This window comes from Triturus cristatus, chromosome 3_2 (assembly GCF_964204655.1).
Source record: "Triturus cristatus chromosome 3_2, aTriCri1.1, whole genome shotgun sequence".
Taxonomy (NCBI): Eukaryota; Metazoa; Chordata; class Amphibia; order Caudata; family Salamandridae; genus Triturus; species Triturus cristatus.
In genome coordinates this window covers 165,213,953-165,235,048 of record NC_140584.1, presented here as the reverse complement: position 1 = coordinate 165,235,048, position 21,096 = coordinate 165,213,953, and the positions used below count along the sequence as shown (strand labels likewise).

General features: G+C 47.6%; 1 protein-coding gene across 4 annotated transcripts in view; it reads right to left on the bottom strand.

Annotated features, from left to right (window-relative positions):
• The window catches only part of DSCAML1 (DS cell adhesion molecule like 1), a 504,760-nt gene that overhangs the window by 86,946 nt on the left and 396,718 nt on the right, over positions 1-21,096 (bottom strand). For all 4 annotated transcript variants that reach the window (XM_085647435.1, XM_085647434.1, XM_085647436.1 and 1 more), the window contains exon 20: positions 7,896-8,035. In XM_085647435.1, coding sequence (XP_085503561.1) covers positions 7,896-8,035 — 140 coding nt within the window. The remainder of the gene's footprint in view (positions 1-7,895; positions 8,036-21,096) is intronic.

Here is a 21,096-nt window from a genome sequence, read left to right as displayed (position 1 = left end):
TGTATATAGGACTATGTTATCTCACCACACTGATTACTGGTGTAATGTGAATTTTGCATGCACTTACTGAAAGTCAGGGTTTCCACTACTTGGTGTAAGATATGTGGTCAACACATCATATTGTGTTGATAAATGTCAGGATTCCATGATATATTATGTTCCATTATACATCTTTTCAGTCCTGAAGAAGTCAAAGGGTACATCCCCAACGACGAAACACATGTTGGCTGGGCAATTTTTGGATTAAAGGAACAAGAAAATTACAACTACACAGGTTAATCTCATTTTTGTGATATATGTGTCCATTGAATTTCCATTGAGGTTTAACAAACGTCTCACTAGAAGTTGTAATTAACATGAGCGTGTGCATAGGCTTGCTATACTGGTATTTCACCTTATTGGATGTTAATAAGGTTTTACACCTTTTTTGTTCTTGGCAACCAAACAAATATTTGTCGTCCAAGGAATTGTCGGCGACACTTGCCATGCTTCTGTGCCTTATGCCATGTAGAGGAGTATTTGCCGTGTGAGCTTTGGACATCTCAGGAAGGGTTTTTACTCCATTTCACCATCCACATTTCCCGGCCTACAAAGTCTAACTCCAAATGGTGTATTATCCTGCTTTTGACAAAACTCTTAAATTATTGTGTGGTCCATTGCCTCAAGGCTTATGAAAGCATGACGGAGAAACTCCATCCACCAAGTGAACGTCAACTGTTAATATCTCTCAGGAAACCTTTCAAAGTGGTCACTCCTCCAACCATAGCTAGTTGGATCCACTGGGTAATGCAAGAAGGGGGCATTGGCATCGGTGGAAACCTGGATGAACGACTCCTCAGCCCCCGACATCGCCATAGCCATCCCGGACGGCTACAAGATCATCAGGAGGGATCGCAACAACCAGACCGGAGGGGGCATCGCCATCGTTCACAAAAGCACCATTCGCATCTCGACTGACTCCACCGACGCATTCAACACCGCCGAATACCTGCACTTCCAGATCCACACCGACCCCAAGACTACCCTCAGAGGCACCCTCATCTACAGACCCCCGGGACCACGCGCACAGTTCTGCGAAGACATCACGGACTTCATCAGCCCTCACGCCCTCCCCTCCACCGACTACATCCTCCTCGGAGACCTCAACTTCCACCTGGAGAACAACAACGACCGCAACACGACCACCCTGCTGGACAACCTCGCCAACCTCGGACTCCAGCAACTGGTCAACACCCCCACCCACTACGCCGGCCACACGCTCGACCCCCTCTTCTCATCCAGCAAGCACATCACCTTCAGCCACTGCACCGGACTCCACTGGACTGACCACAGCTGCGTCCACTTCAGCTTCAAGAAGAACACGGTCCACCACCACCCGAAGCAGGTTCCCCACAGAAACTGGAGCAAGATCACCGTCGATCAGCTAACCACCTCCCTCAGCCAGAACCCACCGGTCAGGACAACGGACCCTAACACAGCAGCTCTCGACCTCACGCAATGGCTGACCTCCTGTGCCAACGACCTCGCCCCACTGAAGAACCCACTCACCAGGCCCAGAAGCAAGAAGGCCCCTTGGTTCACCGACGAACTCAAGGACTCCAAGAAGGCCTGCCGCACCCTCGAGAAGGCCTGGCTCCTCGACAAGACCACCGACAACATGACCGCCCTCAAACTCGCCACCCGCAGACATCACCAGCTCATCCGCACCACCAAGAAGAAATCTTTGAAGGAACGACTGGACAAGAACGCCCATGACAGCAAGGAGCTCTTCAACATCGTCAAGGAGTTCTCCAACCCCAGCACCAGCAACAACGACATCACTCCCTCGCAGGACCTCTGCGACTCCCTCGCCTCGTACTTCCACCGCAAGATCGCCGACATCCACAGCAGTTTCGGCGCTCCACCCCCGCACCCATCGACCGAACCTACGCACCCCGCCGCTATCCTCCAGACATGGACCAAAGTGACCCTCGAAGACACGACACGCATGATGAACACCATCCACTCCGGATCTCCGACCGACCCATGCCCCCACCATGTCTTCAACAAAGCCGCCTCTACCATCGCACCCCACCTCCGGGACATCATCAACGCCTCCTTCGACACAGCCACCTTCCCAGAGAGCTGGAAGCACGCCGAGCTCAGCGCACTACTGAAGAAACCAACTGCGGACCCGACCGACCTCAAGAACTTCCGCCCTATCTCGCTCCTTCCTTTCCCTGCCAAAGTCATCGAGAAGGTCGTCAACAAGCAGCTGGCCGCCTTCCTCGAGACGAACGGATCCCTCGACCCATCGCAATCCGGATTCAGAGCCAACCACAGCACAGAGACCGCCCTCATCGCAGCCACCGACGACATCCGAGCCCTGCTCGACAAAGGTGAAACAGCGGCACTCATCCTCCTTGACCTCTCCGCAGCATTTGACACTGTCTGCCACCGCACCCTAGTCCAACGCCTCAACGACACCGGCATCCAGGGGATTGCTCTGGAATGGATCATCTCATACCTCTCCGGCAGAACACAGAGAGTACGCCTCCCTCCGTTCCGCTCTGAGGCCACCGAAGTCATCTGCGGCGTCCCGCAAGGATCATCGCTCAGCCCCACTCTCTTCAACATCTACATGAAACCCCTCGCTGCCATCGCACGCCAACACAACCTCAACATCATCTCCTACGCCGATGACACCCAGCTGATTCTCTCCCTGACCAGAGACCCCGACACCGCCAAAGCCGACCTACACGAAGGGATGAAAGATGTCGCCGAATGGATGAACATCAGCCGCCTGAAGTTGAACACGGACAAGACAGAAGTCCTCATCCTGGGACCATCGCCCTCTGCATGGGACGACTCCTGGTGGCCCCCGGCCCTGGGCACCGCACCCAAGCCAACGGACCACGCACGCAACTTGGGCGTCATCCTGGACTCCTCCCTTTCAATGACCAGACAAGTCAACGCCGTCTCCTCATCTTGCTTCCACAACCTCCGCATGCTCCGCAAGATCTTCAGATGGATCCCGACTGAGACCAGGAAGACTGTCACCCAGGCCCTCGTCACCAGCAGACTAGACTACGGAAACACCCTCTACGCCGGTACAACAGCCAAGCTTCAGAAAAGACTTCAGCGTATCCAGAACGCCTCCGCCCGTCTCATCCTGGACGCCCCCCGACGCAGCCACATCTCGAGCCACCTAAGAGACCTGCACTGGCTCCCTGTCAACAAGAGGATCACGTTCAGGCTCCTCACCCACGCACACAAATCCCTCCACGACCTGGGCCCAAGGTACCTCAACGACCGCCTGACCTTCTACACGCCCACCCGACAGCTACGATCCGCGTACCTCGCCCTCGCCGTCGTCCCTCGCATCCAGAGAGCCACCGCCGGAGGAAGATCCTTCTCCTACCTGGCGGCTAAGACATGGAACTCCCTGCCCGTCCACCTGCGGCTGACCCAGGACCACCTCGCCTTCAGGAAACAGCTCAAGACCTGGCTGTTCGAGCAGTAGCAGACCCCCTCCCCCAAGCGCCTTGAGACCCTTCCGGGTGAGTAGTGCGCGATATAAATTCCTTGATTGATTGATTGATTGGCATCTTGTAATTTGGTACTCACTCTGTTAGAGGTGCAATGACCTCTAGGGCCTTTTCTCTAGGGGCTCATCTTGAAGGCATTATCAATGCAGCAGACTGGTCTTCTGACTCCATTTTCAACAGATTCAGTTTTAAGCCAGAAGCCAGTCATTCATATGGTGTCGTTGGTGGTTGACATGCTTTGAACAAACATAATCCCCGCCTCTGGTCCTGACATAGACTGAAAAATATCCTAGTAGACATGAAGGAAAGTTTCAATTCTGTTGAGGACAGAGGGAAGGATAATTCCTGCCCATGGTTCCGGAGATCTTCTTTTCCTAACACAGATGTATGTAAGTGATCGGGTCCTCTGTGGCAGCACGATTCCAGATTTTCGTATGGCACAAGTATTGGTTTATTTCTTCTTATCGGATACTACTTCCTATTTCACTTTTGCATGTTTCTCATAAGGAACCTTATAGCTACTGCATGTTTTGGTTCTGTATAATTGTATCAGTTTTGTACTTACCTCACGTTTGGTTCTGTATAACTATCAGATTTATACTGCCCTGGACAGTAAGGTTCAGATTCATTCTTTTTTCTGGATTCTTTCAGGTTTGGATGGTTTCAAAGCAGAATAATGGAAAATTGTGGAAAGGAGCCTGTCGTAGTCAAGAAAGAGGACGCTATCTAGGGGACTACTACCTTTATGGACTTGCTGAACTATTGATTGGCTGATCTGTGTTAACCTTTTCTCTGTGCATCATAGAAAAGATAGTTTTTTTTGTTTATTGTTGAAGACAGCTGGAAAAGAAATAAAGAAAGTAGAGCATAATCCTCGTCCACATGTCCTTAATAGAAATTAAAAACGTTCATTCATTTCTACTAGGAAATTTTTCATTCTATCTGCATACCATCACAAACACATATCGGAGGCATATCCTGATTCGTTTTGGTTTAGGGATTGTTCACCATATGGTTCCATTCCCGAGAATGGTACTGGTGTATGGACAAGCTGCTTTGTCCATGTGGTGGGGAGTCAACTCAGTTAACGTTGCACTCTGGAATTTGGAATGTTTGGGAATTTTATTTCAAACAAAGGAAACCCTTTTTTAAAACCAAATAAATGTAAAACTGCAATTTAATACTTATGGAACAGCTTTTTTGTATTTGTGCATAATGAATGACATCCTACTGTGTAATGCAGTTGTGTTGTTTGTTACCCAGGCTATCAGTGAAAGGAAACGTTTAACCCATCTAGAATCCTGCCATATGGTGATGTGACATTACCTGATTATCGTGTACTCTTACAATTGTATTTTAACTTGCTTTACATGTTTTTTTCAAACTATGTATTATTACTTTGGTTATTTTATGGCTTGCTGTTTATATAAACCTAATAAAGATTTTAAAGAAACAAAAAAACTGCAGGTCCCCAAACAAGAGTGCCGGTGGGGTCCACTGGCAACCACAGGCTCAAATTAAGCACTGGAGATATGGGAGTCTCAGGATCTTCTACACGCATTCTGAAGGGAGTTTGGGGCAGGGGTGTGGTGCGTCAATTTGTTAGGCCACCGACAATCACAGACCTTTGAAGAACAGCAAGGAGTCCAATCTCCATACATTAAGGGGTTACAAATCTAAGGCAACAAATCCACTAGGAGTACAGGGCCCTGTCGAACAGAAACAGGCACTCAAGGATGGCTGGCCCTCAGAGAACAGACCCATACACTGGCGGGCCACTTTTCCAATGCTATAACCCTACAACCCACCCTCACGCCCCTTCCCCCGGGGTACAGACTGGCTGGATGTTCAGAGGCAGCCCTCAGCAGAGGGACTCTCACTGTGGAGAATACTTTTTTTTATTGCCTATGACAGATCAGACAAGTCGCCAGGAAAACAATATCAGTTCCCAGTGGGTTTTTACCAGTTTGGTTTGATGAAAAGATTATGTTGCCATGGAGACGGGAGGCTGAGGTATGGAAATGGATTGGAGACAGCGCTTCTGATAAGCTGCAATTTGCAAAGCGTAACTCCCCTCCTCCCCCCGCCCCTCCAATCCATCCATCCCTCCTACCCTCCCTCACAACGGAACAACAAATTGATACATTTCTGCATCCTCACTCACTCCCCAGGCTTTTTAACTATTAATGTCCACCGACACCAGGTTTTAAGGCTGACGCCATTTATGTTCCAAATCCAGTGGGCACCGGGTCAACAGAAAAAGTGCGAAGGCCATGGGAGAGGCTGAAAAAAAAGATACTTCCTGGCAGAGCGTGCTTTCTAAAATAATAGCAAGTCTCGGGGCCAGTCAGTCACGTTAGGTTCACACGTCCCTCTGACATGAGGACACAGATGGAAGTTACTAAATCCCTGAAGAGAACTGGCGCGAGGCAGTCACGTGGACAGGACAGCGTCTGATAGAGGGTGGGGGAGTGTCAGTCGAATTGACAGTGCCTGCACAGGGCTGAGGAGAGTAGTTCACAGTGCCTCGATAGTGCTGTTGGGGTGCCATTCACATGAAAGGGCTAGGAAAAGAGCCCATGGCATGCCTGGAGGGGACAGTGACAGCGTAGCGCCTCGGAGGGGTGGGAAGGAGTCATTCACGTGACGCATTTGGACAGTGTAGTGCTTCGTTAGGGGCTCGGGCAGTCAGGACAGCACCTTGGCGCGCACAGACGCAACAGGGAAATGCGAAGAGCACAAGCAGAGAACAGAGGAGGGAAAACCAAGGGGGCGGGCGGATACAGAGAATGAATTAAGAAGAGGAAGGAAGACAAACCACAGGAAAGAAAATATAATAGTGAAAAAGGGGAAGGGAAGGAGGAAGAAAATAGTAAACACAGCAGAATAGAACAGAGGCAGGAAAGGACAGAGTGAAGTGAGAGGGGTTTAGGGAAAAATAGTAGCGAAGAAACGGGCAGTAAAGAAGGAAGGGGAGAACTCCAAGGAATTGGGGAAAGGAGGCATATATAAGGAATCAAGAAAAGCAAGTATGAAGAGACCACGGGAGGGTGGTGAGTGTGGCGTCTGAGATTTGTTAGGGAAGGAACTCATTAGTAAAGGTAAACTAAGAAGGAAGGAATGAGGAAAGGGAAGAGTAGGAAAAGGATTTGATAAAGAATGGATGAGGAGGGAGAGGGCAAGAAAGGAAGGGGCTGCAAGAATGGGAGAGAGAAGAGGAGTGGAGCAAGTGGGGAGTGACAAGCTTGAAGAGAGACGTACAAGAGTGAGGGGGCGGAAGGGCGGTAAGAATGGACAGAAGGAAGACAATGAGAAAAAGCTGTCGGGAAGGGAAATGGAGTAACACTGACCAGGAGGGAGCATTGCGAAGGGTAATGGAAGATACTGAATAGGAAAGAAAACAAGGAAGGAGTATAGAAATGAAGTTTAAATAGGGAAAGAAGGTTGAACGCAGGCGTACTGAAGAACAGTGCACCAGGTGCAGTCCCACCAGAGCCCAGGGGTACGAAGGGTAAGTTGCACCCTAACTACAGCTTCTTTTTAAACAAAAAAACAAATACATGCCCTTCACCCCTGCTTGCATGAAGACCCTGGCTTGCTAAGCCACTGCTTGTATAGACGGAGGGAAGGCAGGGGGTGGGAGAGAGAAGCATGTAAGTAGACCGGTGGGGATGGGGAGGGAAGGCTGGCACAGTTCGAAACAAAGTCTCCAGGGTGCGTTCAACTTGCTCCCAGTAGCAGCGACTGATTCGTGCTCAAGACGCCAGTTCGCTATCAGTCCATAGGTATCCATGACCTTGAGCCGGCACCAGTCCGAGCTACGGGCGGGGTGCGCGCGAGCCTGCAATCTGCGAATAAAGTGGGCCTCCCGCTGCGCCCTGCGCATCCCGCGCGCCGCAGGGCAGTGCGCGAGAGGCCACTGGAGCTAATGACCGCGCAGGGGACTGTCGCCGCCTAGCAGTCAGTGCGAGGCCCTTTGATGTTCACAAACAAGGAAGGCAAGGTCACCAATGGGGCTGTTACTCTTTGGGTCTCAGTGCGAGGCACCTTCAGATTCAGCGGACACTCACTCTAAGGCCGAGGCCCTGACCTGTCCTATTCAGAACAGCGCGCCTGGGGCGGCCCTTCTCTAGTACCCACTGCAAAGAGCCTTCAGAGTCCGGGCAGTGAGACAGGGACAGCGCAGGGGGCAGTCACTCTTTAGTACGCGGAAGGCCCTTTTATATCCAGAACAGTCAGCCAGAGACAACCCCTCTTTAGTACTGGGTGCGAGTCACCTTCAGATTCAAGACAATGTACCAGGGGCGAGGCCAATCGCCTGCAAACACCCCGACCCCAACTCCGATCCGCCCCGTGTACCCCACTCACCGGCTGTCCGGAGCCCGGGCTGGAGCAGAAGATGGTGTACTTGCGAATGATGCCGTTGGGCTTGGTGGGGGGCAGCCATGAGACCACCACACTGCTGGACGAAGAAGGAACCGCTTTGATGCCCGCAGGAGGACCTGGAACTGGAGAAGAAAGGGCAGGAATGGTGAACAGGAAGGAGCAGTGACGGGTAAGAACAAGCATTGACAAACCCATACAAGAGGTCTCACCTATACAAGAGCTATTGGCATTGTGGGTTGCCATGTTGTACACCAGTGTGGCTGCTGTTCAGCATGACTAAAAGTGCGTGGCGTGCAGTGTCGTAAAGTTGAGTGAAGGGAGCAGAGTGTCAATGACTGGGTTTGAGGAGTGCAGTGTCATTAAGTGGAGTGGGGGAGTAGTATGTCGTAGAGGGGAGTAGAGTTCAGTGGAAGAGTGTCGTAGAGTGCAGTGTCAGTAGAGTGGCGTGGCGTGAATAGAGTGGCGTTGAATGTAGGGAAATAGGGTGGAGGTTGTGGTAGTGGGGTTGATTGGAGTAGAGTAGTTTGTATTGAGTGACGTGGACTGGGTGAATTGGAGTGGTGTGGGTTGGATTGGGGTGAGGTGGATTGGAGTGGGGTAGACTAGTTTGGTTTGGGGTGGTGGATTTGATTTGGGTGAGGAGGATTGGATTAGAGTAGGGTGGTTTGGACTGGGGTGAATTAGTGTGTAGTTGAGGGGATGGATATTGGATTGCACCGGAGGGGTGGACTGAAGTGAGGTGGATTAGAGGGGTTGGATTGCACTGGAGTGGGTAGATTGGATTGGAGTGTGGTGGGCTGTATGGATTGGATTGAGTGGGGAGAACTGAACTATAGTGGAGTGAGTTGGATTTGGGTAGAGTGGGGTGGATTGGAGTAGAATGGGGTGGAATGGAGTGGATTAGATTGGAGTGGGGTAGATTGGAGTGGGGTAGATTGAAATGGGGTGGAGTGGATTGGGGTGGACTAGAGTGGGGTGGACTGGAGTGCAGTGGAATGGAGTAGGGTGAACTGGACTGGTGTAGGATGGGGTGGAGTCGAGTAGTTTGGACTGCAGTGGGATATATTGGATTGGAGTGAGGTCGAGTGGATTGCATGGTTTGGACTGTATTGGGATAGATCGGAGTGGGGTGAACTAGATTGGGGTGGATTGATGTGGATTATATTGGGGTGGGGTAGTGTGTGGTGGATTGGAGTGGGGTAGATTGGATTTGGCTGGATTGGGGTGGATAAATTGGGGTGTGGTGGGTTGGATTGGAGTGGGTGGGTTGGACTGGATTTGGGTGAGGTGGATTGGAGTGAGGCAGATTATTTTGGATAAGGGTGGGGCTGACTGGAGCGGGGCAGGTCGTTTTGGATGTGATTGGGGCAGATTGTTTTGGATTGAGTGGGCCAGATTGGTGTAGGGCAGATTGTTTTGGATTGGAGAGAGGTGGATTGGATTGGAGTGAGGTGGATTGGGGACAGGGTGGGGTTGATTGTATTGAGGTGAGGTGGATTGGATGGGAGTATGGTACATTGGATTGTGGTGGATTGGATTGGTGTGGGTGGAGTGGGGTTGATTGGACTGGAGTGGAGCGAACTGGAGTGGGGCAAATTGTTTTGGAGGGCGGGCAGATTGGAGTTGGGCAGGCTGGAGTGGGGAAGATTGGAGAGGGATGGATTGGAGTGGACCAATTGTTTTGGATTGGAGTGGGGCAGATTGGGGTTGGCAGACTGTTTTGGATTCGAGTGGGGCAGATTGTTTTGGATTGGAGTGGGGCAGATTGGAGTGGGGCAGATTGGAATGGGTGGGTTATGTGGCGGATTGAAGTGGATTGGATTGGGGTGAGTGGTTTGAATTGGAGTGGGGTGGATTGGATTGGTCTGGGGTGGACTAGATTGAGTGGAGCGGATTGGTGTGGGGTGAATTGGATTGGCATGGATTGGACTGGGGCAGTTCGGAGTGGGGATGGATTGGGGTGTACTGCAGGATTATGTGTTAAAGCATCATTTCAGAAATTAAACATTAGAAAGAAACAATGTTGTTTAGCAATAAAATAATCCTCATCTTTTGAGAACAGCGCCCACAACCAAAAGCAAAAGAAAACATGAGTGCTACATGAGAAAAGACAATTTGGCAAAATAAAAGAAAGTTAACTATAGAAAATTAATCTTGCAATTTTGTTTGTCCTGCTGGGCACGTTTTTAACAGTCACACGCCTTCTGTTTGCAAGGCACTAAAAGTTAAACAGACCAAAACAGTACCTCAATCACGTCGGGCACAGCGGACAGGCACTGATTAAGTTGAGTCAATCAGTGCTTGGTCCCTGCTTCACAGAGAGGAACAGAAATTATGTTAGGCCTGCCTTGATGAATTGAGAGGCTGTAAAGAAGAGTGCCATGCAAGCCAACAAATGGTAAGCAACGGGTGGGCTTCAAGCACTGTTTGTTAACAACAGTGTCTCACAAGCGAGACTCATGTGCTAGTGCTTCCTGTCGCAGGCTCAACCCAAAAAAAGGCACATTACAAAATAACATATAGGTCAAGGGAAGCAGCAGAAAAAAAGGACCTACAGTAAGGCATACAGAATGTGATACTAAACGATGCTCCACAGTCCCCTAGAAAATGAGACAGCTGAATATACCAAATATGGGGGATGGTTCATAGGTATGAAGAGGCCAGCAACGTCTGTGTTATAGCACATTTGTATTGCTCCTCCATGGCAATAAGGAACGGAGGGCGTGGAGGCAACATGGAGGGTGAATGGATAGACAAGCGAGAGGGTGGGGTAGGAATAAAAAAAGCACTATGGCGCAGGAAATTCATAGGGAGGGCTGAACCAGATACAATCCTTTAGAATATCTCACATGAGATGATACAGCAGGTGCCATGCAAAAAATATAACAAAGACTCTTTCAAATTAAAAATAGGTTATTTCGTTAAAAGTTGCATTTCAATGTATTTGTAGTACAATTGATGATAGCACAGCAAAATGAGGATGCCAGACTTTGACACTATTGTAATTGGGCAGCAGATTGCCACAACCCTAAGACCTGACACCTAACTGTTTAATTACACCGAAGACTCAGCATCAAATTGTAACCCAAAGATCCATTCTTCAAAATCACACCAGGATTTAGAGACCATAGCATAACAATAGATTATGTGGTGTACCACAAATGTACTTTCCCCCCATCAGTCTCTAGAGGGAGTGTTTGAACTTGTCTCCCTGACCCTATGTGTATATACGATGGAGTTGAGAAGATGTGTATAGCCCTTTGTGGAGGCTACAGACAACACTATGGTGCCATTCCCTGCAGTGCCAAATCAGAGGGAGTCCTCACGGTATTGCACATGTGCAGCAGTACTTTAAATGGACTGTAATTGGGGAAGAATTTCTAAAAGGGGCATGGCCAAAGAAGTGTACCATAGCATCCTTTCCAAGAGGTATGGCTGAAAACGTGTGACCCAGAATCCTGTGCTTCATGCAACAGCAAATCTAACCTGTATTTGCGTGCTTTGTTATTTTACTGTTACTACATCCAGGCATAACACAACAATGGACCTACGCCTAAAACAAGGCAGACGTATTGGCTTTGCCAGTTCATTTTTAGTTTATCAAACAAATAAGTACCAATAATTTTGTTAGATAATGTGAACTGAAATGTCTTCCCTTCACACCAAGTTTGTTAGACATTAAGGAGCACATGCATCAAGCATTTTTTCCTTTGCAAACGGTCCAATTCACAGAATCGGACTGTTTGCGAAGGCAAAAAATGCTTTCCAGATGCAGCAAACCCCAATTTGCGATTCAGTGAGCTGTTACCGAACCGCAAAATGGGTTAACAATCCGGTATTTGGAAGGGGCATGTTTAGGGCGTCCCTTCCAAATACCAAATCCTAACGGTATGAATGAATGTTTTGGGACCATGGGTGCGTTCGCAAAACATTTGCATATTATCACCTACTTCCAGTAGGTGGTAACTAATTCGCAAATTACCTTTGTCAATGGTTGTAGAAGTATTTTTAAGAGCAGGTAGTGGTCCCAGGGACCACTGCCTGGTCTTAAAAAATGAAAAGAAAACTTTATTTTACTTTTTTGCTTTATTTAAAAGCAATCATGGATATGGTGGTCTGCTGACCTCAGCAGGCCACCATCCCCATGATTTTTGTGATTCCTAGGGGGTCCCAAATTGTGAATTACCTCATTAATATTGATGAGGTAGAGCGACTTGCGACCCTCTAGGAATTGCAATCTGAACTCTTTGAGTTTCATGCATTGTAAATTGCGATCACCTAATTGCGAACTCAGGAATTCGCAATTAGGTATTTGCAATTTTGATGCATGTGCCCCTTAAATCCCATTTCTCACCACAGCTTTCTGAAATCCTCCATATGCATATCTCATGTCATCTCTTTCCTCTTGTGCACCATTTTTTCACTCTATCCTGCACATGCTTCCTTTCCCCTCCTCTTTACTTCAAAACAACCGACACATACACCACCCACTCACTTGCTGCAAGCACTGCATTTTGTTTCTCTTTGGTGAGGTCTTTCATGGTAAGTTGTGTAACTCTTCCACCCATTTGTCAACAGTTTCAATTTTCAAAAATATATGACCATCACTCTCTGTGGTTTGTAGAGAGGCCAACTGCCAGACTGGGAACCCAAAGCAGCCCTGTCAATTTTGTAGGACCGGTCAGGGGGCGGGGTGGGTTCAAGTGTGAAGAACTGCTGATTTTGGTACTGAGGGCACTGCTGCAAAACTGGCCCCAGTAACTAAAAACAGCCCCCAATACGGCAAAACCATCCCACCACCCTTCCAGCCTCCTGGGAAAACACCCAATGCCTCCTTCGGCCAGTCCGGCCCTGGAGAGGCCAACATTGGAGGTGCATGTAGTCTGAATAGCTTTACTGACAGGCAGGCAGGGTGAGAAACTGGCACTACTACAGAGCTCTCAATCATGGCCCATCATAATCACACACCCACAGTTCCAACTCGCTACGACACATAGATGAGACTCACTTCCCAGGCCAGGTAATAACCAATAGCATAGCAATGATGCCATAGGCTCTGTAGCAAGCAAGGAAAATGGCCCCTTTAAGTGCTGATGGGATAAAAAAGAAAATGCAGGAATTTACATGGTTCAATTTTCCCTGGTGCCACTGAACATGCTGCACCAGTGGTAGCTACTCCTCTGGTAATAAATAGCATCAGCTCATGCACACTGCATGAAAACAGTGAGCTGGTGCCTTTAAAAGAAAATGCTACAATTAGTACTGTGCAGATGCGTAGCTTACATTAGTGCAGCAGGTGCAGTGACACCAGGGCCATAGGGGCTCACTGAACGCTGATTATTTCTGTATTTCACAATTCAAACAGCAGCCAAGGGCCCATTTTCTTCCTTGCACTAGGGCGACCAGAATTGAAACTCCAATAACCAGGACATATTGCAAAAATAGAAGAAGGACTACAACTTTACATCAACAGAAGGGCACAATGACAGCACTCATCAACATAGAAAGACACACATCGCGACAATGAGGAAATAAATAAAATTAAAATTTTAAAGCCAGTATCATATCTGTTAATTAAATTGCTTCCCATTAACAGCGGATAGTTAGTTCAGCTTCAGAATACATATAAAGGTGCATCCCATTGTTTTGAGTCAACCCTCATGGAAAACCAAGACATCAGCAAAATTAGCAGAGATCTGCCGGAACAGCTGGTGAAAAATTAAGGTTGCCCGCTAAATCCATGACGCCTGGTCACCAATGTTCCCTCTAATTTATTTCCTCTGTGTGCGGCAATGTAACGTCTCTGTGCATTGCAGCCAAGGTTATGTGCGCCAAGAAACTGACCATGCATGCATAAGTTACCCTGATTTCCACTTTAGGCCAAACAGGAATGTACTCACGTTTCTTCATTAGCATTTGTCATGCTAAACAGGTTTATAAACCCACATTGTGTGTTAGTCCTTCTGTGATGCAACTTTTCCCTGCTGCAAGTGCTACGTGTTGTTTCTCTTTGGTGATGTCTTACTTGGACAGTTGTTTAAGTCTTCCATCCATTTTTCTAATTTTTACAATTAACATATATATATATGACCATCACTCTCTGTGGTTTGTACATGAGCCAGAATGGGAGGTGCATGTAGCCTGAACAGCTTTAGAACTCACTGGCAGGCACTGTGAGAAACAGGCACTGCAATGTGCCTTAACTACAAAGCTCTCAATCATTTTGTAAACAGATTTTGTATTGGTTTTTCAAGGTGACATCATAGAAAAACAGCCCAGAGGGACCAGTAGATTATCAAATGGTGTAATAGTGTCATGAGGTCTGCTTTCCTCACTCAGTATCAATTTCTCCCATCTGTTGCACCCTCCCACCGTTCCACTTCCCCTCCCCGTGCCTAGCTTTATGGAAATATCACAGAGAACCTCCACATAATGAACATTCCAACAGGATCCCTCGTGTGAATGCCACCCTCTGCCCCGCTTCCCCTCCCACTCCCCTCCCCCCAACACCCAAAGAAACTCCCACCACCCATCCAGCCCCCCCCCAGGCATGCCACTGTCTCATTAAAATATCCGTTCATATCCAGCTAATGCATCCACCGTAGTCCATGTCCCTTACATCCCGAACCCCAGAGGTCAATATCGTGGAGAGAGTCAATGGATGCCCTCAATTAGTCCTACCCAGACTACAAAGCTCTCAATCATGTCCCAACATAATCACGCACCCACTGTTTCTACGCAAGTAAGCACACATGGTGGCAACTCAGTTCACAGTATGCACTGTCATATAGTGCATAATAAATTGCAAATAGACAATGTTTGTAAAACCTCATCCTCAGGTAATGCACAATGAAATAATACATGAAGCATACATGCATCTCAGCATAATTTGTGTAAAATGGGCTGATAATGGAGCGACTGTTGATGTAAGAATCTGTGTGATGTGCATTTCCAAAACATGGATTTATTGTTGTATGCACTGTGCAGTGATTATTATTACTTCTACTTTTATAAAGGCAAACTGTGTTTGTAAATGAAACAAATGGAAAGCTTTATTTCAAGTTGACGGGAAGTCTGCATGATCCAAGATCCAAGAAGAGACAGGAAAAGCTTTCACACCTGGTCAGACAGTGGTGTTGCAGTTACACGTAATAATGTTATTGCTATTTGTGTGAGGTCCTGAGCAAATCCACTTTCCTATCAAAAAATACAGTCCTCCATCTTTGCTAGCAGTGTCACGTAGCTAAGGTTCATGCATATTTTGGAAGCACCAGGTAGCCAGAAGCATAGAAATGACGCTATGGGCTCTGGAGCAAGCAAGGAAAATGGCAATTCTGACTCTTGTTGGGATAGGAAAATACAGAACTTTACATGGTTTAATGGTCCCCGGTGCCACTGCATCTGCTGCACCAATGGTAGCTACTTCCCTGGTATTGACATCAGTGCATGTCCACTACACGGAAAGAGTGAGCTGGTGTCTCTAAAAGAAAATGCTGCAATTAGTGTTGTGCAGATGTGTAGCAGGTGCAATGACACCGGGGCACAGGGCAAGAGGGGCCCACAGAATGCTGATTATTGCCGCATTTCACTGTTCAAACACCCATTAGTGGCTGATTTGTACAAAGTGAAACTAGAAAACCTGGGATTGATCCTGGATTTCTCACATAATCAAATTTTGTGGCCTTAGGCAAATAGTTTATTTCAGCAAAATACCATGGTTTAAATAGGTGAGTTCAGCATAAGAGGCATACAAATATATTGTTAGACTTTTTGGGGCGGAATTTTATATAGTGCAAACTCGACCCAAAGGTATCCGAGTGCTTTACATGAGCACCCGTTGCTTTACAGACTGACACATTCATTTTTGTTAGGCACAGGGATATTAAGTGATTTGCCCAGAATCACAGGATGTTGAGCGTCACTGCCGAGACTCACCCAGTTCCCCAGATTCGAGGTCGACCACCCTAGCTGTTTGGCCATATACACGAGACTATAATGATGTTGCTCGCTATACAAGAATGTGGGCCACATACAGGGTGCACACAACAACTTTTTTCCTCGGTTCACAAATGGCATTGCTACAGGAGAAGGGAAAGACTGGTTCTATTTTTAAAAACGTACTTTTAATCAGTGTTGTGCACTTATATACTAATGTGACATATTAATGCCAAAGCTTTAGCGTGTTAGAGAAAGGTGCATATTTTTATTTTGAAGAGGCTTTATGTTATTTTAGGTGATGTTTGCAGCATGATTAATGGCAAGCATTTCAGGGCTCAGCTCGTAAAAGAGGTCTGTGCACTGATATACTAAGAACTATCAGGCTGATCTTTATCCACAAACCTCAGCTGTCCCGTCATAAACAGGAACAACGCACAGAGCACATTATTACCAGGCCTTCCAAAAATGCCAATTGATGCTTGCCAGTGAAAAAGTACACTAATTAGAGACTCCACTCCTGCCTCTATATCCCTGTAGCCACCGTCAAGTTCAGCTAAACTTATTAAACGAGTGGCATGTGCGCAGCTTGAGACCAACTCTTAATGTACTTCAGAGTCATACTTAACACCCCTGCCCTCCTCCCATCTTCCTCACACCTCTCGCCGGCACACTGAAACGATTACGGCCAGTCCTGCTTGTGAGTTGTGACCCTCCGCAGCCCTCCCCTCACCTCAACTCCTTCTCCACACTCTATTAACTCTGCTTCTTCCTGTGAGATACCAACACGCAAGTGACCATTTTACAATGCACCTCATGTTATTTAAAGCAGCTGCAAAACGCTCTATTGCGTGAATTGTTAGGTGTGTGCGCTTTACAATGCAGATTGCGCGCTCGGGGAAGTTAGAGTGCGCGCGTGCACATGCTCGCACCTTAGAGGGAACACTGTTGGTCACCCTAACTAGGGCCCATGCCACACTGGCTACTCCAATGCTTTTGTGCATAAAAATAAAGTCCTAGAGCATTCTAAGATACTGGTAGCAACAAAACCAACAATAATGCTAAAAATCTGAGGTATTCAACTGTTACCTATCAATACAAACTGGGATAAACAAGTTGGCATGAGGGAAGGAGACGGCCCTTGATAATCAATGTGGAAATTATGGGAAGAGTTGAAAAGAAAGCATTATTTTGAGGTTAAAAAGGGGAGACAACTAGATACCCATTTAAAGGCTGATTTGTACAAAGTGAAACCAGAAAACCTGAGATTCATCCTGGCTTTCCTGTATACCCAAATTGTGTGACCATAGGTACATATCTTATTTCAGCAATATGCCATTTTCTTCATTATCACATTTAAAAGCACCTTCAAATAAGTGAGTGCAGCTCTAAACTGTAATCTTCGGCATTTCCTGGCATCGCTACACAAGCGGATCCCGGCCCTGTGAAGAGGGCAAGAGACCCGCATAAGTGAATCCCGGTCTCACCAGGTGACAAAAGGTTGGGACTTGACTTCCCTGCTGCCTGTTATGTTATGTTATGTTATTTATTCTTTTGTATAGCGCAACGGTTACTCAAAAAGAGTGTCCCGGCGCTTTTAGGTAAGGGGAACAGGTTTCAGAATAACACAACACAGCTAAAAAAGGTTAAAAGATAAACAAAAAGAAAGCAAAACTACTGGCAGACCTATTGGGAAAACAGCCAGGTTTTGAGACCTCTTCTAAAATCAAGGAGAGTAGACGCCCCCCGCAAAGGGAGCGGTAGTGCATTCCACATCTGTGGGGCCAACAGACTGAAAGAGCGGCCCCCAAGGCGAGCCCTCTTCACACGCGGAACAGCCGCCAAGAGTAGAGATTCTGACCTCAACGATTGAGTCGGATGGTAAAAGGTCAGTCTCTTTTGGAGATGTTTAGCTCCCACAGCATGGAGCGCTTTGTAGGCCAAGGTCAGAGCCTTAAAGGCAATCCGTTTGCGGATGGGTAGCCAGTGTAACGTCACCAACAACCCAGAAGCGCTGGCCCGTCTACTTAGGCCAAAGATGGCCCTGGCCGCCGCGTTCTGTGCAACTTGAAGCCTTTGTAGCAGATACTCTGGCAGGCCCAGGTAAAGAATGTTGGCATAATCCAACCTGGAGCCTATCAGAGCCTGCACCGTCAGCCTCCTATGCTCCTCGGACAAGAGAGGCAAGAACCTCCGCAGCATTTTTAACAGGCCGAAGCAAGTGCCGGTTACCCCCAAGATCTGGGCTTTCATCGTCAGCCCCTTGTCCATCTTAACCCCCAAGTTTTTAGCCATGGGAGAAGAGCCGGACGGAGGGAACATGTCGATGGGCCACCAGGCCTGCCAGCTAGGCTCCGTATCGCACCCGAAGAAGAGTACCTCCGATTTGTCGGAATTGCACTTGAGGCTGTTCAGTTGGAACCATGCGAACACAGCCCCAAGGCAATTCTGGCAATCCTGAGCGGCGCGCACACCGCTGTCATCATCAAACGCACCAGGAGGCGCTTTAAACGAGGATGGGGCCGCGCCGGGGCAAAGCCCGGAAGAGTCTGGGCTGGGCCCCCCTCTGACATCTGGCCACCTACTCAAGAGCATTCCTCTCAGCCTCCAGGTACTGTTGTGTATATTCATATTCCTGATTTCAGATCATATTTGCGTTGAACTTGGCCTCGCTTACACACAATTTTTATTATGAGCAAGTGCAAAGGAGTAGCAGGGACCCTAGATGCATTCGTCGTCAGGGCTGAATCATTGCTGACCCATGATATAGAAATGACCAACGACGACTCTCTCTAGGTCCCAGCACACTACAGAGCCGTTCATCATTAGGCATCTCCAACTCGGGTGGCACGCCACAATCGCGCCTGCCCTCTACGCCGCCAACCTTGTCTCAGAATTCTCTCCTGGTAAGCCCGAGTGCATCACCCACGGTAACCTCTAATGGGCCCAGAATTATCACCAGAGGACGGGTCGCAAAACCCATGACGGGACTAACCTGAGAGAACCAACAGCCAAACGGAAGCGGGGTGCCGTCACCCAAAAACCTAAAAGCACAAAAGGTCCCAGATCTGTTAACCATGTCAGCCACGCAGCAAACCATGTAATAACACTAACTAACTCTGTCAGACCGATGCTGTTTTTCCACTAACAATGGAAGATACTACAGGGGATGTTGTTCTAGCCACCGCTGTGGAGACCATTTTGGAAACGGCATTAGCCCATTTCAAAGAAGTGCTCAACAGGAATCTTAACCCCCTTTGGGAAAAAACAGTACGCCTGGTTATTGCCATGGACATTTTAAACAGCTGTGGAACCAACAAGACCTCAAAACCTGATGATAATGCAGGGGTGGGATTTGCAACGCTGGTAGATGCTAACTCGAGATCTAATCCGCCAATTCCACGTTCCATCATGCACAAAGCGTCTTCATCTGCCAACCCCTGCACTATTGGTCCTAAACCCAAAGTACTTCCTGCACAGAAATTTAGTAGCGAGCAGGGAAATTCACAGGACCCACATTGGGAGCATACCACGAGAACCTTGGGCTTATGCAGCAGTCAGCCTGAACGTCTAGCTTCCGGCACTACACAATCTGATCTAAACCAGAACACAATAGATAGTATGAGGAGTAAATGTCCGAGACCCAATACTGATGTTTTGAGCTTACCCCCAGGCACCTCCCCTTACGTATTGGTCTTGGTGGGCGTACCCGCTCTACTAGAGGACCAGAGGGAGTCTTGGGCTGATCTCAGTAATAAGACACTGGATTGGCTAACAAAATGTTTCAACCATCTTGTATGAATGAGATCCTTATGGTCCGCGGAGTTGGGTGGGTTGGTCAATCCCCCAAAAACATCGATGGGGACTGCATTGTGATTAATTTCCACAGGCCTCACTTGGTATGCTTCATACTAAGCTTTTGTGAGAAAACATTTACTCAAAGTCCCAATATCTGTGCACTCCCCCTGGGTTATTTTTATAAACAATTATTTAGGCCCACTGATCACGCGTTTACTTCGATCCCTGTATCCAATAGTTTCCAGGCCTTGTCAGATCTAGATAAGCAGGATTGACAAATATCCCCATCGGAACACCGACTTCACCCCCTCGAAAATTCTAAGGTCCTTGCACCCTCCCCTCTCATTGATATGTCAGATGTTCAGCTAATCACATCTAACGCTACAGATTTAAGCATTCTGAGCTGGAACGTAGGTGGCCTTCAACAGAGGCTTAGTGACCTGGACTGGCTATGTTTAATAAAGGATCAGGACATTGTTATGCTTCAAGAGACCTGGGTCACTCGAGAGTTACACATTAATGGGTTCCGCTGCTATAATATCGTAGCCCCCAGTTCCAAATTTGGACGCCCTTCGGGGGGCTTATTTATCAGGATTATTATTGCCACCTGGGGCAGCATCAAGGTTCTATCCACTAATAGTCATAATTTCCAAGTTTTATTGTACAAAAGGAGAGTCTCCTTTTATTTGATTAATTTTTATAACAATGATTTTAACTCCATCCCCAATGGGAATTTCATTAAGCTCTTGGACTTCCTCTCTCACCTTGATTCCCAGCAAGAATCAGCAAAAATTACTGGAATCTTTCTGGGGGGTGATTTCAATGTGAAATTAACAGATAGACCACATAGTTCAGGGTCTCATAATTCCAGCTCTACTAGCCGTAGGGGCGTTGAGCTGGCTACGTTTTTGAGCACGCACAATCTCACCAATGCCATGGACATTGAAGGGCGCAACACACGTAAATAATCACCCTGTGCCAACAATTAGAGGAAGGGAGTGTTCTTCTACCATAGACTTCTTTTTTATATCCCCCACCTTGCTGATCACTTAATGGAAGCGTAAGTTATTGCCACGTGTCAAGGGGAACACAACCCCATTAGATTAGGGCTGAGCTTAGTCCCACGGCCCATGTTCACTTCTGAATGTGGGGCCAGGAATCTAATACCCTCCACTGACAACCTGAGATTAGTATGTAGGGGCATAGATAATAACGATATGTTTCAGACAGTGGTAAAGGATAACATGCATCTTATAAATTCATGTTTATCAGCCCATGATCCACTCCCTGAAGCTGTCTACGACTTTAATAAACTTTGGTGAGCTATAAAAACTCTCTTGTCAAAACCCACTTTCCGTGTGAAACATCACCCCAGATGGTTCGATCACGAGTGGTCTGAGGCAAATAAACAGCTGCGAAGAGCCCTATCATATGACCCAAGATGTCATCT